Source organism: Poromitra crassiceps (genome assembly GCF_964638095.1).
Source record: "Poromitra crassiceps genome assembly, chromosome: 14".
Lineage (NCBI taxonomy): Eukaryota > Metazoa > Chordata > Actinopteri > Beryciformes > Melamphaidae > Poromitra > Poromitra crassiceps.
The window spans coordinates 6,517,691-6,536,524 of NC_139633.1; the positions used below are offsets into that span (position 1 = coordinate 6,517,691).

General features: G+C 44.6%; 1 protein-coding gene across 1 annotated transcript in view; it reads right to left on the minus strand.

Moving 5' to 3' along the window:
- gbf1 (golgi brefeldin A resistant guanine nucleotide exchange factor 1) overlaps positions 1–13,339 on the minus strand; it is a 105,568-nt gene extending 92,229 nt beyond the window's left edge. Inside the window, exons 1-3 of the mRNA XM_083650564.1 lie at positions 13,121–13,339; positions 10,522–10,625; positions 8,519–8,585 (exon numbers count right to left, since the gene is read on the minus strand). Coding sequence (XP_083506690.1) covers positions 8,519–8,585; positions 10,522–10,617 — 163 coding nt within the window. The 5' untranslated portion in view covers positions 10,618–10,625; positions 13,121–13,339. The remainder of the gene's footprint in view (positions 1–8,518; positions 8,586–10,521; positions 10,626–13,120) is intronic.
- Between the last annotated feature and the right edge of the window lie 5,495 nt (positions 13,340–18,834).

The window sequence follows — 18,834 nt, forward strand, 5'->3', positions numbered from 1 at the left end:
TAAAACCGACTTGAGCGCATACAATGAGAACGCATCTTTGAGCCTCAAATATCTTGATAAAAAAAAAAAATCAAATTTTCACTATTATTATCATCATTATCTTAGCCTCGTCCTTTTCCGAGGGGACAGCGAGATAATTATGTGGAAGGTCAGCCGGAGAGTAATCAAATCATCCTCCACAATATTCTACAAAACCACTGCCATGGCACCCCCCCCCCCCCCCCCCGTACCGATATCTACCTCTGGTGCCTTGCTGCTGCTGGTGATTCAAGTCAATTAAAGGTGTGCTTGTGAATTTCGTTAGCGTTTGGTGGGGAAAAAAGAGAGAAAGCTGTCAGTCAAAAGGCCACTCTGGCTTTGGATCTGGGCGGTGTGTGTGTGTGTGTGGGGGGGGGGGGTGTTCTCTCTCTAAACCTGTATCTGTATGAATAAAAATGAAGGGATTTAGGGCAGACCGCTTCCTCTGTAGACTTGTCAAAAGTCTGACCTTCGCTAGGAGGGAGAAGGAAGGGGCTGATGGGGAAACGGGAGAGAGGAGGGTGGAGGAATGGAAGATTTAAAAAGCCGAGGGCTGGGAGTGACTTCTGCATAGCAAAGGTAGAAGGAGGAGACGGGAGAGGAGAGAATACACGTCTGTCCGTCCGTCTGAATGAATGAATTCTCCGTGCTCCATTACTCTCTGAGGTATAGTCCAGCAATAATACAAATCCACAGAATTATTCAACAGGGGATTGAGAGACAGATTTGTCTGTTTGATGTGGATCCTATATATGGAATCCTCTCCTGCCAATGGCACGTGAGAGATGGAAGACTCAATCTCCAATGCCGCCTAAGATGAACCCCCAATACTCTTGGCGATCTCTGGGTTCACATTTTTGGCAGCGGCCAATGGAAAGGTCATCCTTCCAGACACCGCGCATCGCATCTCCGGACCAATTTGTCACTATTAGTTGCTTGTTTGTAAATTCAGTGCCAAGAATAGAGGCAACGTGGCTAGCTCTGTCATCACAAGGGCTACTGGCCAACATGGCTACTAGCTCTCTCATCACAAGGGCTACTGGGCCGTGAAAGCCAAATGGCCGCAGAGCAGCACTGGACAGCACCGACTAAATAAAGGTCCCAAAAGCCATGGAAAAAATGATCTAAATGGCCGAACGTTAATTATGTGAGAGAAGTAATAAATAACATTACGAAGGAAATATACAATAAGCTGGATGTGTATTTGGATCATCAGAAGATGCCGGATAAAACTCAAGTGTGGGATTGAAGTGATGGTTCAGTCCACTACGGTGAATACAGCATCATCACAGCGGTGTGTGTTATCCTGCACATCTCTCTGCCCTGTATCCATCTGAAAAATGAACCAAAACCCTGAATACCGTGCTCTTTTGCTCCTCTTAGAGATCTATGGTGAAACAATATTCATGCCATGGTGTTCGATTCGTTGTCAACCTAATGTCAATAGGGTGTAAGAGGGGAAACTTGCGGTTTTAAGTGTTTGCAAACAAATAGTTCAGACTTAAAAGACAGATGCTGGCCCACAAAGCTGTGGAAAGCACTAGATGATATGGGTCTCATGAGCTTTAGGGCCTGTGTCCACCTAGCGTCTTTTCCTCAGGTCCAGCGTCTTTTTTCAGTTGTTTCCAATGGAGGGAGAGCGTATGCGAGCGCACACGGACGTCTATAGAAAGTGCGCTGCGCCCAGCGTCTATTTTCAGAGCGCTCTGGCGTTTTTGTGCGCCGGCTCCCAGCGCTCCCAGCTGAGAATAATTTAACTTTTCAGAAAGACGCTGGTGTCGGGTGCTGCTTTTCTGGCAACTAATCATATGGAGAGACTATCGCAAACAGAGACAGAAAGGCTCAATTGTGGGAGCAGATCGGCTAGACACTTAATATTTCTGGTGAGTGTTGTGCTTACTGCTTTTAATAGCGTAGCCTACCTGTGTTGTTAGCTTGCTAGCTGTCAGCTATCAAGCTAGTACCGCACTGACCTAACGTTAGTTTGAGACTGCTTCCTTGTATATCAGATCAGCGCTCCCCAGCGCACTCCCAGCGTTTAACAGTCGGAAAAAGACGCTAGGTGGACACAGGCGTTAGGGCCCGGTCCAGAACATCCCATTTCAATGTGAGGCATGGGTGCTGCTTCCTGGGTCTGATTTGGGCAAAAGGTGGAGCTGAGGCATCGCAACACATGGCCCGGCGTCTCCTCCACTGTGCCCTCTTTGTTTGGGAAATCAAGAGGGAAAAACGTTCTATCTTCCAGAAGTTTGGAGGAGGAAAACTTTTTTTTCCCTTCTCTCAGAAAAGAGAGACAACACTTCCTTTCCCAGAACAATTTATCTCTCCGCTTGACAAGACTCCCTGCTATATTTACCCAACTAAAATTGCAGATGATATACTTCCAGCTGCACTGCTGCTCTCCAACTCTGTGTGGCACACATGCTGCTGCCAATCACACCGGGCAGGACAGAGGAGAGCAGCCAGAATAGAGAAACCCTCAACAATGGAGAGGGGGAAGAGGGAGAGGGAGAGGGAGAGACAGAGAGAGAGAGAGAGAGAGAGAGAGAGAGACAAAGAGGGAGAGGGAGAGAGAGAGGGGGGGAGAGAAGGAGAGAGGGAGGGAGAGAGGGGGGGGAGAGAAGGAGAGAGGGAGGGAGAGGGAGAGAGAGGGGGGGAGAGACAGAGAGAGAGGGAGAAAAAGAAGAGGGGGGGAGAGAAGGAGAGGGGGGGGGGGAGGGAGAGAGAGAGAGAGAGGGAGAGAGAGAGAGAGGGGGAGGGAGAGGGGGAGAGAGAGAGGGAGAAAGAGAGAGAGAGAGAGGGAGAGGGAGAGAGAGGGGGGGAGAGAAAGAGAGAGAGAGAGAGAGGGAGAGAGAGGCTGAGAAACCTTGCAGCGACTAATGGACTAATCCATATTTCCTTGGCTGCTTGGCGTTTGTGTTGTTAGAGGGAGCTGAGACACACAGCAGAGTGAATGGAATTACTGGCCTTTCATTAAGCAGACAGCTGGGCCACTGTGAACCCTCAGAGCAGCAGCACAACACAGCCCACCCACAAGACATCACACCGAAATACTGGTGTGTTTTTGTGGATAACATCAGAGACACACACACACACACACACACACACACACACACACACACACACACACACACACACACACACACACACACACACACACACACACACACACACACACACACACACACACACACACAGAGGTGGGAGAGAGAGAGAGTGAGAGAGAGACCTATTAGATTGTTATGCCGAGGCAGAAACAAAACAAATTGACCAGTCTGTCAAGCACAGAATTGCGCTCCAGCAGTGGTTATTTGATCTCCATTTGCTCTCTCATCAGGGTCTGGACATAGCATTTGAGAGGCCAAGTGCGCATGGGATTTGGGCTTAAGGATGCAGCAAGGGCTCCAAATACCCTTGACGTGGACTCATTACCTCATGCAAATCGTCCTGAAACAATAACCCGGAGAAAAACAGTAACGCTTTAACCGTAGTACGTCGTCGCATAGAAGAAGCTACTATTTTAATTTGATCTTTGACATCCATTTCAGAACTCAAATGCAATATAGCGCGGTAATGGAATGGAGGTATAGGTGAGGATATAATGGCTGCCTGCCTGATGCTGTGCTGGCTAATGGAGGAGTACTAACAAGGCTTGTGGTGATCTGAGGGCTGGAGGGAGAAGGGGTTGGAGAGCAGAGAGAGAGAGGCTGGATTCCTCCCAGGCCCCTGGCACAGCAGTGCCTGTCCATCTCGCGGCGGCCCGAGGAGGCATTCCCTGGAGGAAGGCAGGTCCGGGGCCAGCGGAGGTGGGAGGTGGTGGGAGGGGAGGGGGGCCCGGCCGGGACCGTGGCGGCCTGCGGGGGCTCCATGTGTTGCGTCTTTCCCATTGCTCCCGGCTGCTGCTGCTGACTGGAAGCTGGAGAGAGGCTGCGGGGAGGGAGATGCCAGGACTCCTCATTGCAAAGGCATGACGTCGACACAAAGGGCCTGTCCGCAGAGTTTTGGCCCGCTTCGTCCCGGAGAGGGCGGCTGTCGGCCAGCGCCCGCTCCCATTTCCACACACACTGGCACTCACACGTGATCAATCACCACACATGGTGATGGAGGGAGAGACCATGTTCGATCGTGGGCCCTTAACCCATTGATACCCGATGCAGAATTTGTGTGTGTATCCCTTTAAGACCGCGAACCGCGATTAGAATGCAATCCATGAACCATTTTAGATTTAAAGCATAAAATATTTTCGTTGAACTATGGAAGCTTTTGCAAAAATAAAAATAAAATAAATAATAATAATAATAATTTGTATTTACCCGGGAACTTTTCGCGGACCCCCTGGCAAGGGTCCCCGGACCCCCATTTGAGAACCACTGCTCTAAGAGATTCCAAGGAGACTAATTGGTCCAGTTTTAACGTGTTCAGGAGCAAATTCCATTTGTCAGGGGCGTAAGAGGAAAAGGCAGTCCTTCCTAGTTCAGTCCTCACACGTGGAAAACAAACAGTCTGATGTGCGATTGAGAACGTGATTGATAACGAGTGTCGCTCAGACTGATGAGCGAGGACTGGTATGAAGGAAGCTTCAGGAGTTTCAGGAGGAAGTTTGACTTTCTGTAAATGGCGCTCTCTTCTTTGTCTGTGACTGTTCAGCCGTAGTGGCTACCGCTGCCCATGCTAACTATCCCGTTCTTCCTGCACACTAGAAGATTCTTCGCAGAAAATACATACGCTACACCACCACCAGGTGTTGTAGAACAACAAATGTATATGTTGCATGGACCATGCAATGTATACATTTTGACAATGGATTGCAGATTTTACACATTTTTGGCTTAAAATTGTTGCCCTCTTTTAAACGGGCCTGGCTCATAATCTTTCAAAATATTTACTTTGAAAACTAACATGTAGGAAAAATAATGCATATCTGATGAACTGATAAAAGCACTGAAAAATTATCTACCATGACGTAAAACAGCAAAGGAATGTAGGAAATGACTTGAGCAAAAACTCCAATCACACTGGACTTATCCTTTAATGAAGAACAGCCAAGGCAACAGCCACCATTCTAGTACCCCTCCAACAATTACGTAATCAGTTAATTTTTTCTGAACTTGTGAATTATAAATGATTCATTGCATTTGAAAGCATTATTGTGTTACTACTACGACTACCAACTACTGTGTTAGTAGACACAACACAGGCTATCCTGGTACCTTGGGTTACAGCTAACAGAGTGAACAAAACACAAAATAGATGCAGATACAGAGATGCAGATATTTGGCTCACCAATGATCGACAAATATGAAGTTTGGGCAGGAATCTATGAACGTGTTATTTCATTTAATTTCCACTTATTCATATCTGTCAAAACAAGTGGCTGAAATCCCTTTAGGGGGAAAAATTCAGACAAAATATGGGATCTGGTGCAATCAGAAATGCATTCTACTTCCTGCAATGCAACGTGCTAATGTCAAACTAGTCTGGATGGTAAAACCTCGCTCTGTGACTTCCGGCTATGGCCGGAACGTAGGAAGCAAAGTGCTGTACTGTCATGTTATGGATCCGGCAAGTTTCTCCAAGTACTTCTTTGAATATTTTGTTTGGTATGACCATGCTTCTTATTTTGTCTCTAACTCGTAGCGACTGGCGAGAGCGACCGGGAAGAGCCTGGTGACGCGAGGTTAATGTCAAACACTGGGACTTATGGTGCGTTCATGTGCTCCTCGGATATATCGTATTTACCAGTGGTGACGTGGTAATTACGACAGGACACTGTTCAAGTGCTCTTGGTCTTAAAGAGCAACAAACAAGGATGCCAGAAGTAAGGTTGTTTTTTCATGGCTGGTGTTTTCTTACCAATAGTGGGTCATTATGGTATAGCTACATAGGCCATAATGTGCAACTACTAGAATAAATGATAGCTATGAACAGAATAACGATATATATAATTTTTTGACAGTTAATTGGTGACACGGGCTCCATACTTTACGCCATTGTTGAACGTCACTGCTCGGAAACTCGTGTATCATCGAAATTTCCGAAATTCCCACTCGTAAATACGACATCGAAGGGCCGTTCATGTGCTCACAACTCGTAAATATGGTGAATACGATGTATCTGAGGAACACATGAATGCACGATTAGTCAAACCTGCACTAGTGTTTTACGCAATACTAGTTAAGTGTTTTAATATTCACTTCAGAAGTAGGTATTAATGAAAGTCGATAGGCCTAAAAAACTGGTGGATTTTCAACACACTGATGTATCTACGTGATTCATCACGACTGTACAACTCTGGCCAGTATGTGACTTCACTTTAAAAGGCAGATTTTTCCTTTCAATGAGTTGCAAACTCCAAAGTACAGATATTGATAATAGTGTAGTACAGTCTAAGTCTGATTGAATATTTCCAGAGTTGTCTTGACCGCCGATGCACATGGTTTGAAAGTTTCCCACTTCTTTGCGTGGAGAGGAACACTTGCACAACTCCACGTAACATTTACCTTCATCGTCTTACTCATAATGAGGCATTTGGAAAAAAAAAGATGAATAAACAGTGGTACTGCTTCCTTGGGACGCCGTAAAAATGATCTAATGGAGAAAATCCCATGCACAGTAAGACGTTGAGAGAGATAATATTGACCAACCTGGAAGGCCGAGACATTTCTCGGTGGAAATGTACTGAGCACACCTGATTAAATATGCCCCGACTCTTCAGACAAGGGAAAAAGGCACTTTGTGATCGCAATCTGAATATGCTCAACCTCAAGGTCCCACTTCCCCGAGGTTTATTCAAGTAATGTATTGAAACAGGGAAAATTGAAAGAGAAAACCTACCAGTCAGCATTGCCTTCGGTTTGTACTGTACAACTGAAGTCCATGCTGACTGTTTTTATTTCCAGTTGTGCTGTCAACCCCCGTGTGTTATATGGACAAACCTCACCTGTGTTTAAGAGCAGACATTTTTTGTGCATCGGCCTCGTGAGCCGGCTGATTATCTCAAAATCTCCATTAATCGGCTGACAGATGAATCAGTCTATCAATAGACTGATCAAAGACTACAGCAGGTGATTTCACTGATTCCTCCTCTCTGTTCGAAGGTATGCTAATCATTGAAATCACCTGGTGTCCTGTTCATTTGAAATATGCAGACTCTTAGCACTCTATCCCGCATGGTTGCCTATAGCTGGGGAATACACTAGACAACTATTGCCCCGATTTTAGCCAGGATTCTCAATTGGGAAAATCTATAAGTGTGCGAGGGGTACAGACTAATCAATAAGTATGTTCGGGGAACAGACTCTAATCTCTTGTCTCCAGAGTCGGAGCCACTACGATCATACCAAACATGTTTGATTTTTACAAGCGGACTCTGGACGCAGTCGGGTAGTGTAGTGTATAGTCGTCACCAACTCAAATGCGAATGGATCCCATCAACAGCCAATGAAAAACTATGAAGCTACTGTATGCCATAACAAGCCAATACTGTGTTTAGCCCGCACGACGGAGCAATCACCTACTGTAGTTAGTTCTTCATGCAATAAATTTATAGATAGGCTAGGCCACCGATATTTCTGGTACCGAGGCACTAGAGCAGACCTGGGCATTATACGGCCCGGGGGCCAGAACCGGCCCTTGTGATGGTTCTGCCTGGCCCGGGAGGTCTAAGACAAACCACACCATCTTACTTATGAAGCTAAAGAAATCGAATGAGATGACCTCAATTGGCTTTTATTTTGAGACAGATTTGCCATAATTGAATCGAGTGGTTAGAGATTTCCGCATGACCCTCCCTTCCCAGGAAAAATACTTGCCCACCCCTGCAGGGACACAAGAGAAAATACAGGGAAGACTACATTTTTGATTACACAAACGATTAGCTGCTAGATGCCGATTTTAGACCGGGGTTTTATCATTATAATTTATTATCTTACATGTCCATGTGCATAATCCTGTTTTGCAACATTGGCTAATGATCTGGCACCAACAAAAATGTTCAGCTCCCACTTCATAGCTTTGGCTCCATTCTGTAGCAACAGGTATTTGATGCACATTACTGCTCACCTGCAGCTCCTCTGTGGTGCATAGTGCTATGTCTGCCCTTTCACAGCTTTATGTAAATGCATTTTGGTTCTGTGTATCTTTTGGTAGCCGAATTCTATGTTCTTCCCTCTCTGCTTCTCTCTCTCCTTTCCACTTTTCAGGCCTGGATGATGCTGAAAGACACAGCTCTATATTCAGGTTGCCATCCCAAAATAGGATTTTTAACATGTTTTATTTTCTACAAAGGATAAAATCAAGTCCTGTGTAAATGTTGCATCTGCCATTTCTCACCAGGAAAATGGACAATGCCTTGTATACTTGGATGGATTTTTTAATCAAAATTAAATCACGCTACTAAATGCATATAAAGGAAACCCTGCAGAGTGACTGTAAGTAAGCCTACAGCTCCTAACGATGCCAGCAGCTGACACTCGACCTACATTCCCACCAGCAGACTTACCTTTAATGCTGTTGAGGACCTCCTTGAGGTGGCTGAAGCTGTTGAGTAACGGGTCCTGTTCTTCATCCTGTGCACAGAAGAAAAGATGACTAACAGCAGCAGAGATAATGGCAGCACGCCGGGGAGGACAATGAGAGAAATCTGCGCCATTCAAATGCAGAATAGATTGAATTTAATTTGATTCACGAATGCACAGTCTCTGGATGTGTTCAGTTCAATGTGTTCAATAAAGCAGGTGTTTTACGGTTTTGTGAGAATTTGTTACACTGAGAAGAGAATGATACAAATACAAGACTGCCATCAATATTTACTGATTATAGAACTGAATTCATGATTTAGCTGACTTTAACCGACTGAAATCCATTCAAATTACTGCTATCGTTTCTTTAGAAAAAGAGAAATGGCTCATTAGTCTATCCACAAGTCCTGCAAGTATGTTTAGGCCTCCACCTTGTTATAATATAGCTTGTTTGACACTTTATGCCCAGTTCGGTTCAGACTAGATGCTCCTAGCTTTCCTTCGGTGAGTTTTTTTTTTATCTCGCCAAAAAACATGAACATGCAAACTCCACACAGAAAGGCCCTTTCAATGAGATAGCCCACCTGGGCAGTAGGCACTGAAGATATGGGGGGGGGGTCACAACTCCAGCGCCCACAGCGTCCCAGGCGAGAATCGAACTCAGGACCTTCTAGCTGTGAGGCGACAGCGCTACCGACTGCGCCACCGTACCCCTAGCTATGCAAATCTTAGATGTTTAGTAGGATCATTACTAAGATCACTTTGAACCACTTGCAGAGATTGGCCCATATGTTGTGCGAGCATGTGTTTAGAAAGAATAAAGCCAGTGTGAGACTGCGTTTGTGGACTCGTCTGTGTGACGCCCTGACGCAGCTCAGTCATATAGTGTGAAAACCACAACGACTTCAAGACTCCCGCTTACAAGACAGCAAGTTGTGCCGTGTGAAAAGAACAGCGACTGATGACTGACAGCCGTCGGGGCGTGTGTCCAGGGGCCGGTTGCACCAACTGGTCTTAACTATGCCTGGTCGTAACTCCTACGTCGGTCTTAGTTAAGACCAGTCTTTAGAGTGGATTTACGCCTGTTGCACCAACACGGCTTATGTCTGGTCTTTACTACGCTGGTCATAGCAATGCGCGTTCATGTGAATTGTCGGGGAAGCCCCTCTGATTGGCCCACAAATGTGCCTCGCGCCGTCACCCACTACTGTATGTGCGTCACTACACCCTCCCTCCTCCCACCCCCCTCCTCCTGTGGAAGCCCCGGGGGAAAATGGCGGCGGCGATTAGTGTCAGGCAGTCTGAATGAAATTGAATGTAACGTTCCCAATTCTATGTATTAAATTCTAAAAAAATGAACGGCAACATTTGGGAAGGCTAAGCCACACAACTAGTTAGTTATAATCTTAACATCGTGCTTCAAAGACGGAGAACTGGCTGTGTTACGATGATGACGGTCAAAAAGGTCTCCGCGGAGATCTCTGTTACAGGCAGGCGCTACGCCTCCTCCTGACCAGGCATAACTCTTACGCCTGGGCATAGTGAAAATAAGGCTTAAGCCGTCTTGGTGCAACCGGCGTAGCTGTTAGGTCGTAAAGTCACGACCAACTTAGCTTAAGACCAGTCGTAAGACCAGTTGGTGCAACCGGCCCCAGGTCATTAGGGTCTCAAAATCATCTCACAGTTGCCATTTATTAGCTGTGACATTCCGAGAAGGTACTGACATTTCCTCCACAGTGCACACACACAAAATCTCAGTGAGCCTCAGTCAGCTTGCATAGACAGGAGCGTGACCCCATTGACCTTGTATTGGTTTGTAGCTCACTATCTGGAGCTAGTATGGGGAACAGCATGGATTGTGCTGAGACAGGAATCTACCAATCACCATCATTGGTAAATAACAAATAGGGCTAGGGTTCCAAAAATCAGAACTATCCCTTTAACTCGATTAAAATGAGGATATATATAACCATAATTCACTTACCAATGGAGTGTGGGTATTCCATCTGGAGTTCCTCTTGATGGCACCAACAACAGTACTAATCTCACCTTGGACGATGTAGATATTTTTGTCCACCATCCTGCTTTCTGAGAGTAAAACAGAAGAAAGGTTGCTTGGTTTTGGTGGCAACTCTACCAGGTTTTACCCATCACAGTGTCCAAAATTATCCTTTTGGCTCACATGCCCAGGACTTTTAAACATTTAAAATTATCTACCAATAATTGTTTTTACCTGGTAATTTTTTTTTTTTTTTTTTACATCGTTTTTCATAGAAATGTGTCTACAGAAGTTTAGATGTTTGCACTTTGAGCTGAGCAGCATAACAGGAATCTGCTCCACAGCTAATGCAGAGCCACTATTTTTGCTCTGATTTTATTGGTCAGTCTGAGAGAGGGTACAGTGGTCAGCAGTGACCATGGGATGGATGTAAGATGTCTCAAAACTTGAGGCCGACTGACACCGTTTTTTATACACAGAAGTCTTAATAATTCATGAAGTCAGAGTAATTCTGCTGCTGAGGCTTATGTATACACTCTCTCTCCTATTCATCCTCAACCCCATTGTTATAAACAATAGTTAAAAACTATCCAACCTTCAAGTAAAACCTGTCTGACCATGTTTCTCAACAGCTATGGTCACTTCTTATCTATCCTACAACAATTTTGGTGAGGAGGACAGTGGAATTATTTTGGAGTACTGGACAATATTTAAAAGTAACTAAGTCCAGCTGGGAGGAGACCACGGGGCAGACCGGTGGGCTAGGTGGAGAGGTTATATCTCCACGCTGGCCTGGGAATGCCTCGGGAACGCCCAATCAGAGCTGGCTAATGTGGCGAGGGAAAGGGGAGTTTGGGGTCCCCTGCTGCAACTGCTACCTCCGCGACCCGATCCCGCATAAGTGGTTGAAGATGGATGGATGGATAAGTCCAATGATAAAATCTGACACACAAATATCCAGTTAAGTTTGAAGTCAAAGGACTTTCAATACATTACATTACTGTACCAACCTCAATTGAATAGCATCCAAGAACCAGAACAGCATTATAATAGCTAAGATTACCTGGACAATGCCTCAAACCAATCTGGATAACCAAACAGTATCACAATGACATGCTGTTCATATTTGACAAGCAGTGTCCCCCAAAATGGCCGGATTAACCTTTTGCAGTGTCATAGAAGCCACTCTAGATAATACTACAGGGAGATGTATGAGTATTGAGACTGGTGGGCAGAGGTCACCTTCTTTTAAATTCATGGTAAGCAGCCTATTCAAAACAATAGGCGGATGAAGGAATGATAGCAAAAGGCTAAGATGTAGGGGACAGAGTGGCAGGCTTAGAGTTGGACACAAAAAATATTCACACATTTTGAACACATTCTCAGCACCGGTATTATATGCTTTGAGATATTATGTGTATGAAGAACACAGATGTACTATGCTTCATTGTCGTGACGTTTCATAGTGATGCTGAGAGTCAGAGGCTTACTAAGGGGGGCATAAATCACTGCATGTTATAATAAACTATGTGCCAGTTCCCCATGCTTTACCCCTGGATATCAATGACAGCAAAATACAGAATGCAACAGGTATTCAGCAGGCCATTGTAAACAAATTCACTGACTGGCTGCATAAAGCTACACTGATGATGTAATAAGATTTTTCCTGGCTCAGCTACAGTGTGTACAGTGAACTCACCAGTACATGTATGAACCAACACTCAACGACGTTACCATTCAACTCCTACAACCAGAGATGTAACTTAGTGGAGGGCAAATACACCTGGCTACAATCCTTTTGTCCACCTTTTGATTTGCAAAATAGTTTACCATCTTCTGAATCGGTCATGGGTATTTATGATGTCAAATCCGGGGTATACAACCTCCTAAGTAACATTGAGTCTCAAACTAACCTAAGCTAAATGAGTAAAGGTCTTCTAAGGTTGAAAAGCATAATTAAGGACTTTGTGGTTGCTGCTCGCATAACGTTAATGATAAGATGCAGCTATCGAAACAGACAACCGAGCTAAACACCGGCTATATCAAAGCAAATTCTAGCGTATGCACAATGGCTCCTGTCACAAAAAAGGCCAATTACCTGTCAGACATAAATGCGACACATCAATCCACCAAAAACAAATGATACACTTGTTAGCTGGTTAGCTGTCAAGAGAGCTAGCGAGCAGCTATAGCTAACTGGATTAGCTTCTAAGCAAAGACAGTGCTAATGAGCCAACCTAGCTGTCTACTGCAGTGAGAGAAGGAAAGCCATCTGACAGTCCTCTGGCAACATAAAAAGAGAGGCAATGGAAGATGATTTAACGTTACCGTTAGGGCGTCAGCCTGTTGACGTGTCTACATAGGTGTCACAACAACACCAGCTAGAAACCAAGCAGCTAACTACCCAACTTGCTAACTAGCTAACGTCGCTTTGTCATTTTAGCTTTGGTGCTCTCAGAAAATGAGTCAGTTCCTTCCTACCTCATTAACTTTTCAATGGAAAGCACCCGCTGTCAAAAAAATAACACATTTAGATGTAACGTGACCTGTGATGTTTTACCAGAATGAAACACCTTAACGTTACCTGTCCGTGGTTGCTATTTCCAAGATGGAGTCCTGCTGCAGCTAATGCTAGGCTAGCTAGACAAGCTAGCAGGCTAGCCGGCCAACAGTGAATGAAGAAGCCCAAAGTTAAATTCGACACCAGAAATAGGTGAACTAGAATTTTCGGACATTCCACTGCATGAAAACCCGTTGACTCAGAACACTATTAATTCATTCACCCACAGAAAATGCTCCAAATGTGAACAAATCTACCACATCCAGCAGCTGTCAATCTGGTCTTGGTAAACACTACTGACGTGGAAAAGCTATGCAGACTCAACCTAGCATGATGCTGTGGGTCTGACGGACAGCTTTTGCGAGCCAATGATTTTCAGCGTCAGTTCACGTTGAAATAATTCCTGACAATAAAAATATTAGATGGCTTGGTGATTGTGCTATGTATTTCAATTAAAATAAATGTGTTCACAGATATATATATTAAAAAAAACATAACTTGCGTGTCAGGATGTCTAACTTGTGCAGGATGAAGCAATAGCGAATAGGGGCGGGACAAACAGCAGTAGTTGGCTAATGGTTGGTTGAGCCTGTGTGATGACGAAAGCATGGTCATCATCTCCACTGAAGAATGCACTCCCCCGAAATGCCACATTGACAACAAACTCGTTTAGGTGATTTATTTTCTTGTTAGTATGAAGAAATACTTTCTCAGGCCTCAGTAGGGACCATCAGTATATAAATGGAGCTGGGGCTCTGTTTGTTTCTCTGTTTGTTTCTCTGTTTGTTTGTTTGTTTGTTTGTTTGTTTGTTTGTTTGTTTGTTTCTCTGTCCCACTGTGATTGTCCCACTGTGATGTCATAAATCCCACTGTGACATCATCAGTGATGCTCAGTGAGCTGCAGGACGGGCTTGAGCCTGCAGAGCGGGCGAGCCTAGGAATCGAGCGCGCATAGCGCGCGACATCCCTAGTGTTGGAAATAAGTGTTCACACTTTTACATGTCATCCCTTGGATTTTGTTGTCTTCTATATCAATAAATAAAATCAATCAATCAACCAACCAACCAACCAATCAATCAACCAACCAATCAATCAATCAATCAATCAATCAATCAATCAATCAATCAATCAGTTTAGTGTAACCTTGTGGTCCAATAATGTTAAAAAGGGGTCCCTCAAAGTGGGTTCCTTCGGGGTTCCTGGCATAGTGAGAGAAAATAAATGTCAATAACTCACTAGAAATGATTCCATTCAGAAAGAGTATGAATACATATTCTAATAATGGGTTTAACTCTGACCACTTTTACCCAAGCCCCCATGTATAGAGTAAACAGTTATACAACACTAAATCAACAACAAAATCTATGGCCGGTCCATAGGACAAAATCATGTTAAATGTGGGTGTGTGGCCTATGTAGGCTATCTATTTTTGGGGGTGTTTGACATCAGAACGTTTCTGAATCCATGCCTTACGGCTTGCAGCCTACACCACAGAACATTTTTTGTGTGTCGCCATTAACCATTAGTTCCAGTGCCAGGGCCCTCATTAATGTTATTGGTTACACCTGCTTTACTTCCTGCTTTACCACCTCAGAACAGTTGCTTTTTACAACTCAGCCCAGCTGTGCTCCTCCACTCAGGTGTCTTCCATCGTTAGCTAAAAAACTGAGCTCTCCATGGTGCTGAACCAGCAATTTTTGCCCATTTAGTGGGCCCTAATTACATCATTCAAAAATATGGCTCCATTAGGTCACCGGCAGGGGTGGTCTTTACACTTTTAGAAAGATTCAGCGGCCAAACACAATTTCTGCTCGCTCGCTCACTCACTCACTCACTCACTCACTCACTCACTCACTCACTCACTCACACTCACGCATTCTTATTATAGGATATTTTGATCAGAGTTCCTTCTTTGGCATTCAACTTTGCCAGTTAGCTAACTTCCACTCTGCAGTTATTTGGCTCTGTCCACTGTGCTTTAGTTCAGATGAGTTGCACCTCCAGAGCAGCTCTGCCTCTGAGAAATGTTTGTGGAAATAAAACTCCAGTCTATTTATTGCAGAGTCCATGGCTGGTAGCAAGTATTTTTTGTTTATTTATTTAGGTTTATATGTGTGTGTTTATGTGTGTGTGTGTGTGTGTGTGTGTGTGTGTGTGTGTGTGTGTGTGTGTGTGTGTGTGTGTGTGTGTGTGTGTGTGTGTGTGTGTGTGTGCACACACGCGCGCGTGGGTGCGTGCGTGTGTGCGTGTGTGTGTGTGTGTGTGTGTGTGTGTGTGTGTGTGTGTGTATGCGTGTGCATTTTGTGGGGTCTGTACAAAGATTGCATAGCCACAATCCTACAAAGTCTTATCTCTCTGTATGCAATCCGTGCCAGCCCATTTGCTCAACACCTAGGCTGAAAGTATTGCTCTCTGTTTAAAGCATGTAGAATCAACTTCTGTCAGACCTCTGTTTGCTCTTTTGCAAAGTGTTTGATCACCTGTGGGATTTGTAATTGCAACATTTCATCTGCAAATACAAGCATGCCATTTTCTACAGTAGCAGATATTTCAGTACCACTGAGGCAATAACATGCTACATGGATGTTTGTCATGAACTTGCATATACATTTTGCAGCGTGCGCAACAAAATGATTACTTAGAAATTGTATTGAAAATCGATCCGCATGTGGAAAATAAACACGTGGTCACACATTTATTTAATCCTCGTTGCTTAAGGAGCTGGCTGACAGCAACATTTATTCATAAATCATCAAAGAACCAAAATCGATGCAAGAAATCAGCTCTAATAACCATGATGTTTTGTTGCATATCCTCATCTGATCCTCCATATCCCTGTCCTATCCTTGTTCAGCCTACTAGGCCTATATGGAACATCTGGATTTCTCTTGATTACATTTACTTCATTCAAACTGAAAATATTTATGTAAGCTAGCTAGTATCTTGGAAGTAAGTCTGTTCATCATTTATTATAGAGACAAGATTCTTTCAACTTTGACCATCTCTTTCCTCTGAAATCCATGTGACACGTTCAAATCAAAACACTGAATATGAGATTTTATGCATTCACGCCCCGCTATCAGGTTCCAGGCTGAGGTCTTGTGACTCAACAAGTGATTCCTTCAACTCTATGTCACGTCCGTTTCATTGACACAGTAGTGTAAGCGTATTTCAGTGCATGTAACACAGCATTTAAGGCTTTCAGAAATGCCAACCCAACACAACACAACACGACACGACACGACACGACACGACACAACACAACACAACACAACACAACACAACACAACACAACACAACACAACACAACACAACACAACACAACCCAACACAGCACAACACAACACAACACAACACAACACAACACAACACAACACAACACAACCCAACACAACACAACACAACACAACACAACACAACACAACACAACACAACACAACACAACACAACCCAACACAGCACAACACAACACAACACAACACAACACAACACGACACGACACGACACGACACGACACGACACGACACGACACGACACGACACGACACAACACAACACAACACAACACAACACAACACAACACAGTGTGTTCTTTGTTGTTACTGTGCAGGTTAAGAAGAGGTTAAGATGTTAACATGTTATTGTGCAGGTTAGGAGGTTTAAGATGTTATGGCAGTCATTCTCAAACTTTTTCATATCATGGATGCCTATAATTAATTTAGTCCACATTAGGCAGGGACCTCATTTGATGAGATGTGTCTGGAACACATCTCATCACTGCTGCTGATTGTAAATGTGAATGTTTGACCAGCAGATCAGACTTCTTTGACTTCTGATCTTCTCAACATTAAAAAAAAGGAGCCGAACCCCATCACCCACGGGTCACCTACAAGGCCCAACACACTTAGAGCCCGGTCAGAAAACAACACCTAACATGCTCCAAACACATGTAACCTGTTGACATCTGGACTGACGTTGAGCTGCAAGATGATCAAAAGCAGTGTATCATCCTCGATTCTTTTTGACATGCTAGGTGTTACAAAAAAAGCAACACACCCGCATCCGATTTGTGGTCAATTTCATACCTAGCCCGTTTTGCGTGATTGATTGCTGAATGACTAAGCCTCCGAGTTCCAGCATCACCAAGAAAAGGTCAGTGAAAGATGAAAAATGTCGCCGTTCTTTGCCCCAACGCCATATCTCAAAGCCGACAGCTGTGTTAAGAATGTGTTAACACTGTTCAAACAAGGGCGATTCTTTTTTTCTTGTATCAGCTGAGAGTCTCAGTGCCAAGCCTATCACTCTCTCCCTTCAGTCCCATGTAAAAATGTCCCCGGTTTCAGATGTGAAAATGACATTTTCACCTGGGAATCATTGCTATTCACAAAGTGAATGTGAAGTTAATTTTTCACATTGAACAAATATTGTCAAATAATGGCAGGTGAAGTAAAGATCACATGTTGGAAAGAAATACATGTTGTTTTTATTTACCATTTCACCATTTTACTTATGTGGCCCGGTGTACTTTCAGCATCAGGATATGCCTTTGAGGGGTAGCTATACTGACAAAGTGGCAAAATCTGACGCCCTGGGCGTGAGAATGGGTTGAAAGAGTCACGATATAGGGAGTAGCAGACCCGTAGATCTTCCCATATTTTGCAACGTTCTCGTCACGACAGACCCGGTTCAAATCCTGACCCAAACCAAAACCCTAACCCCAACAAAGTTAATTGCATTCGTTGACTAAACCCAACTGTTGTTTTACTTGCCTAAAATCTATTTGCCAAGCTCGTGCTACCGGGCCGAGTTGATTTCCGATGGCCTTGCTTTGGATTTGGACGCACACGGTCCCTGTCCTGACGCATTGGGATGGTACCCTTGCTTTTGGATTTGGATGCACACGGCTGCACCTACAGTGATGCCCTGGGACCGAGGCACCGGGCAGCCTGTTACCGTGCACCAGCGGCCCACTTTCAACCCAGCTGGCCTTCCCTGGCGGGAGTCCTGGCCCTGGTGCTCTTCCTCCCCTAACCTTGGCCCATATCCAAACCCTAACCCCAACCAAGTGGCTGACCTTTGCCTAACCCCAACACCAGGGCGTCAGGGTGCCTCACCCTAACCGTGTGCGTCCAAATCCAAAATCAAAGGTATGTGACAAAGCATCAGAAATCAACGTCGTGGGCGTGAGAACGTGTTGCCTAACCTGATGTTAACATGGGCGCCGAAATGAAAAGAAACAGGTTTCGGAGGCCAGAGAAGGATAATTTAGAGACACCTCACTCCTAGCTAGCCTGTTTAAACCCAGCCTCCACGTGACCTCTACAGTATGTGCTATCAGTCACGAAGAAACTTACGCTACAGGCATAGCTGTGACATAGCCTGTGATGTCACGTTGCGGTTTGTGATTGGCTGTCTGTCAATTGTATGAAACTTCAATTTCTGACCAGTCTCCTAAGGGGACGTGGCACTGGCGAAACAGATACAGGAAGTGACTGGACGTTGAGGTGTCTCTATATATAGATATAGAGGAACACGCACTGCCCCGGTAGGCGGTGTGGCCTGGGCATTACTGGCCACCATTCTAGTTCATTGTCACACTCCTTTTGCATCGATTTTAGAATGGACAGGATGGGTTTACATTGGAGTTATTTGAAAGCCCAGTGCATCTCAGACAGACACTAAAGGAGGCCCTTTACACCTGGCGCTAACATGCATTTTCTGTGATCAGATTGCAATCAG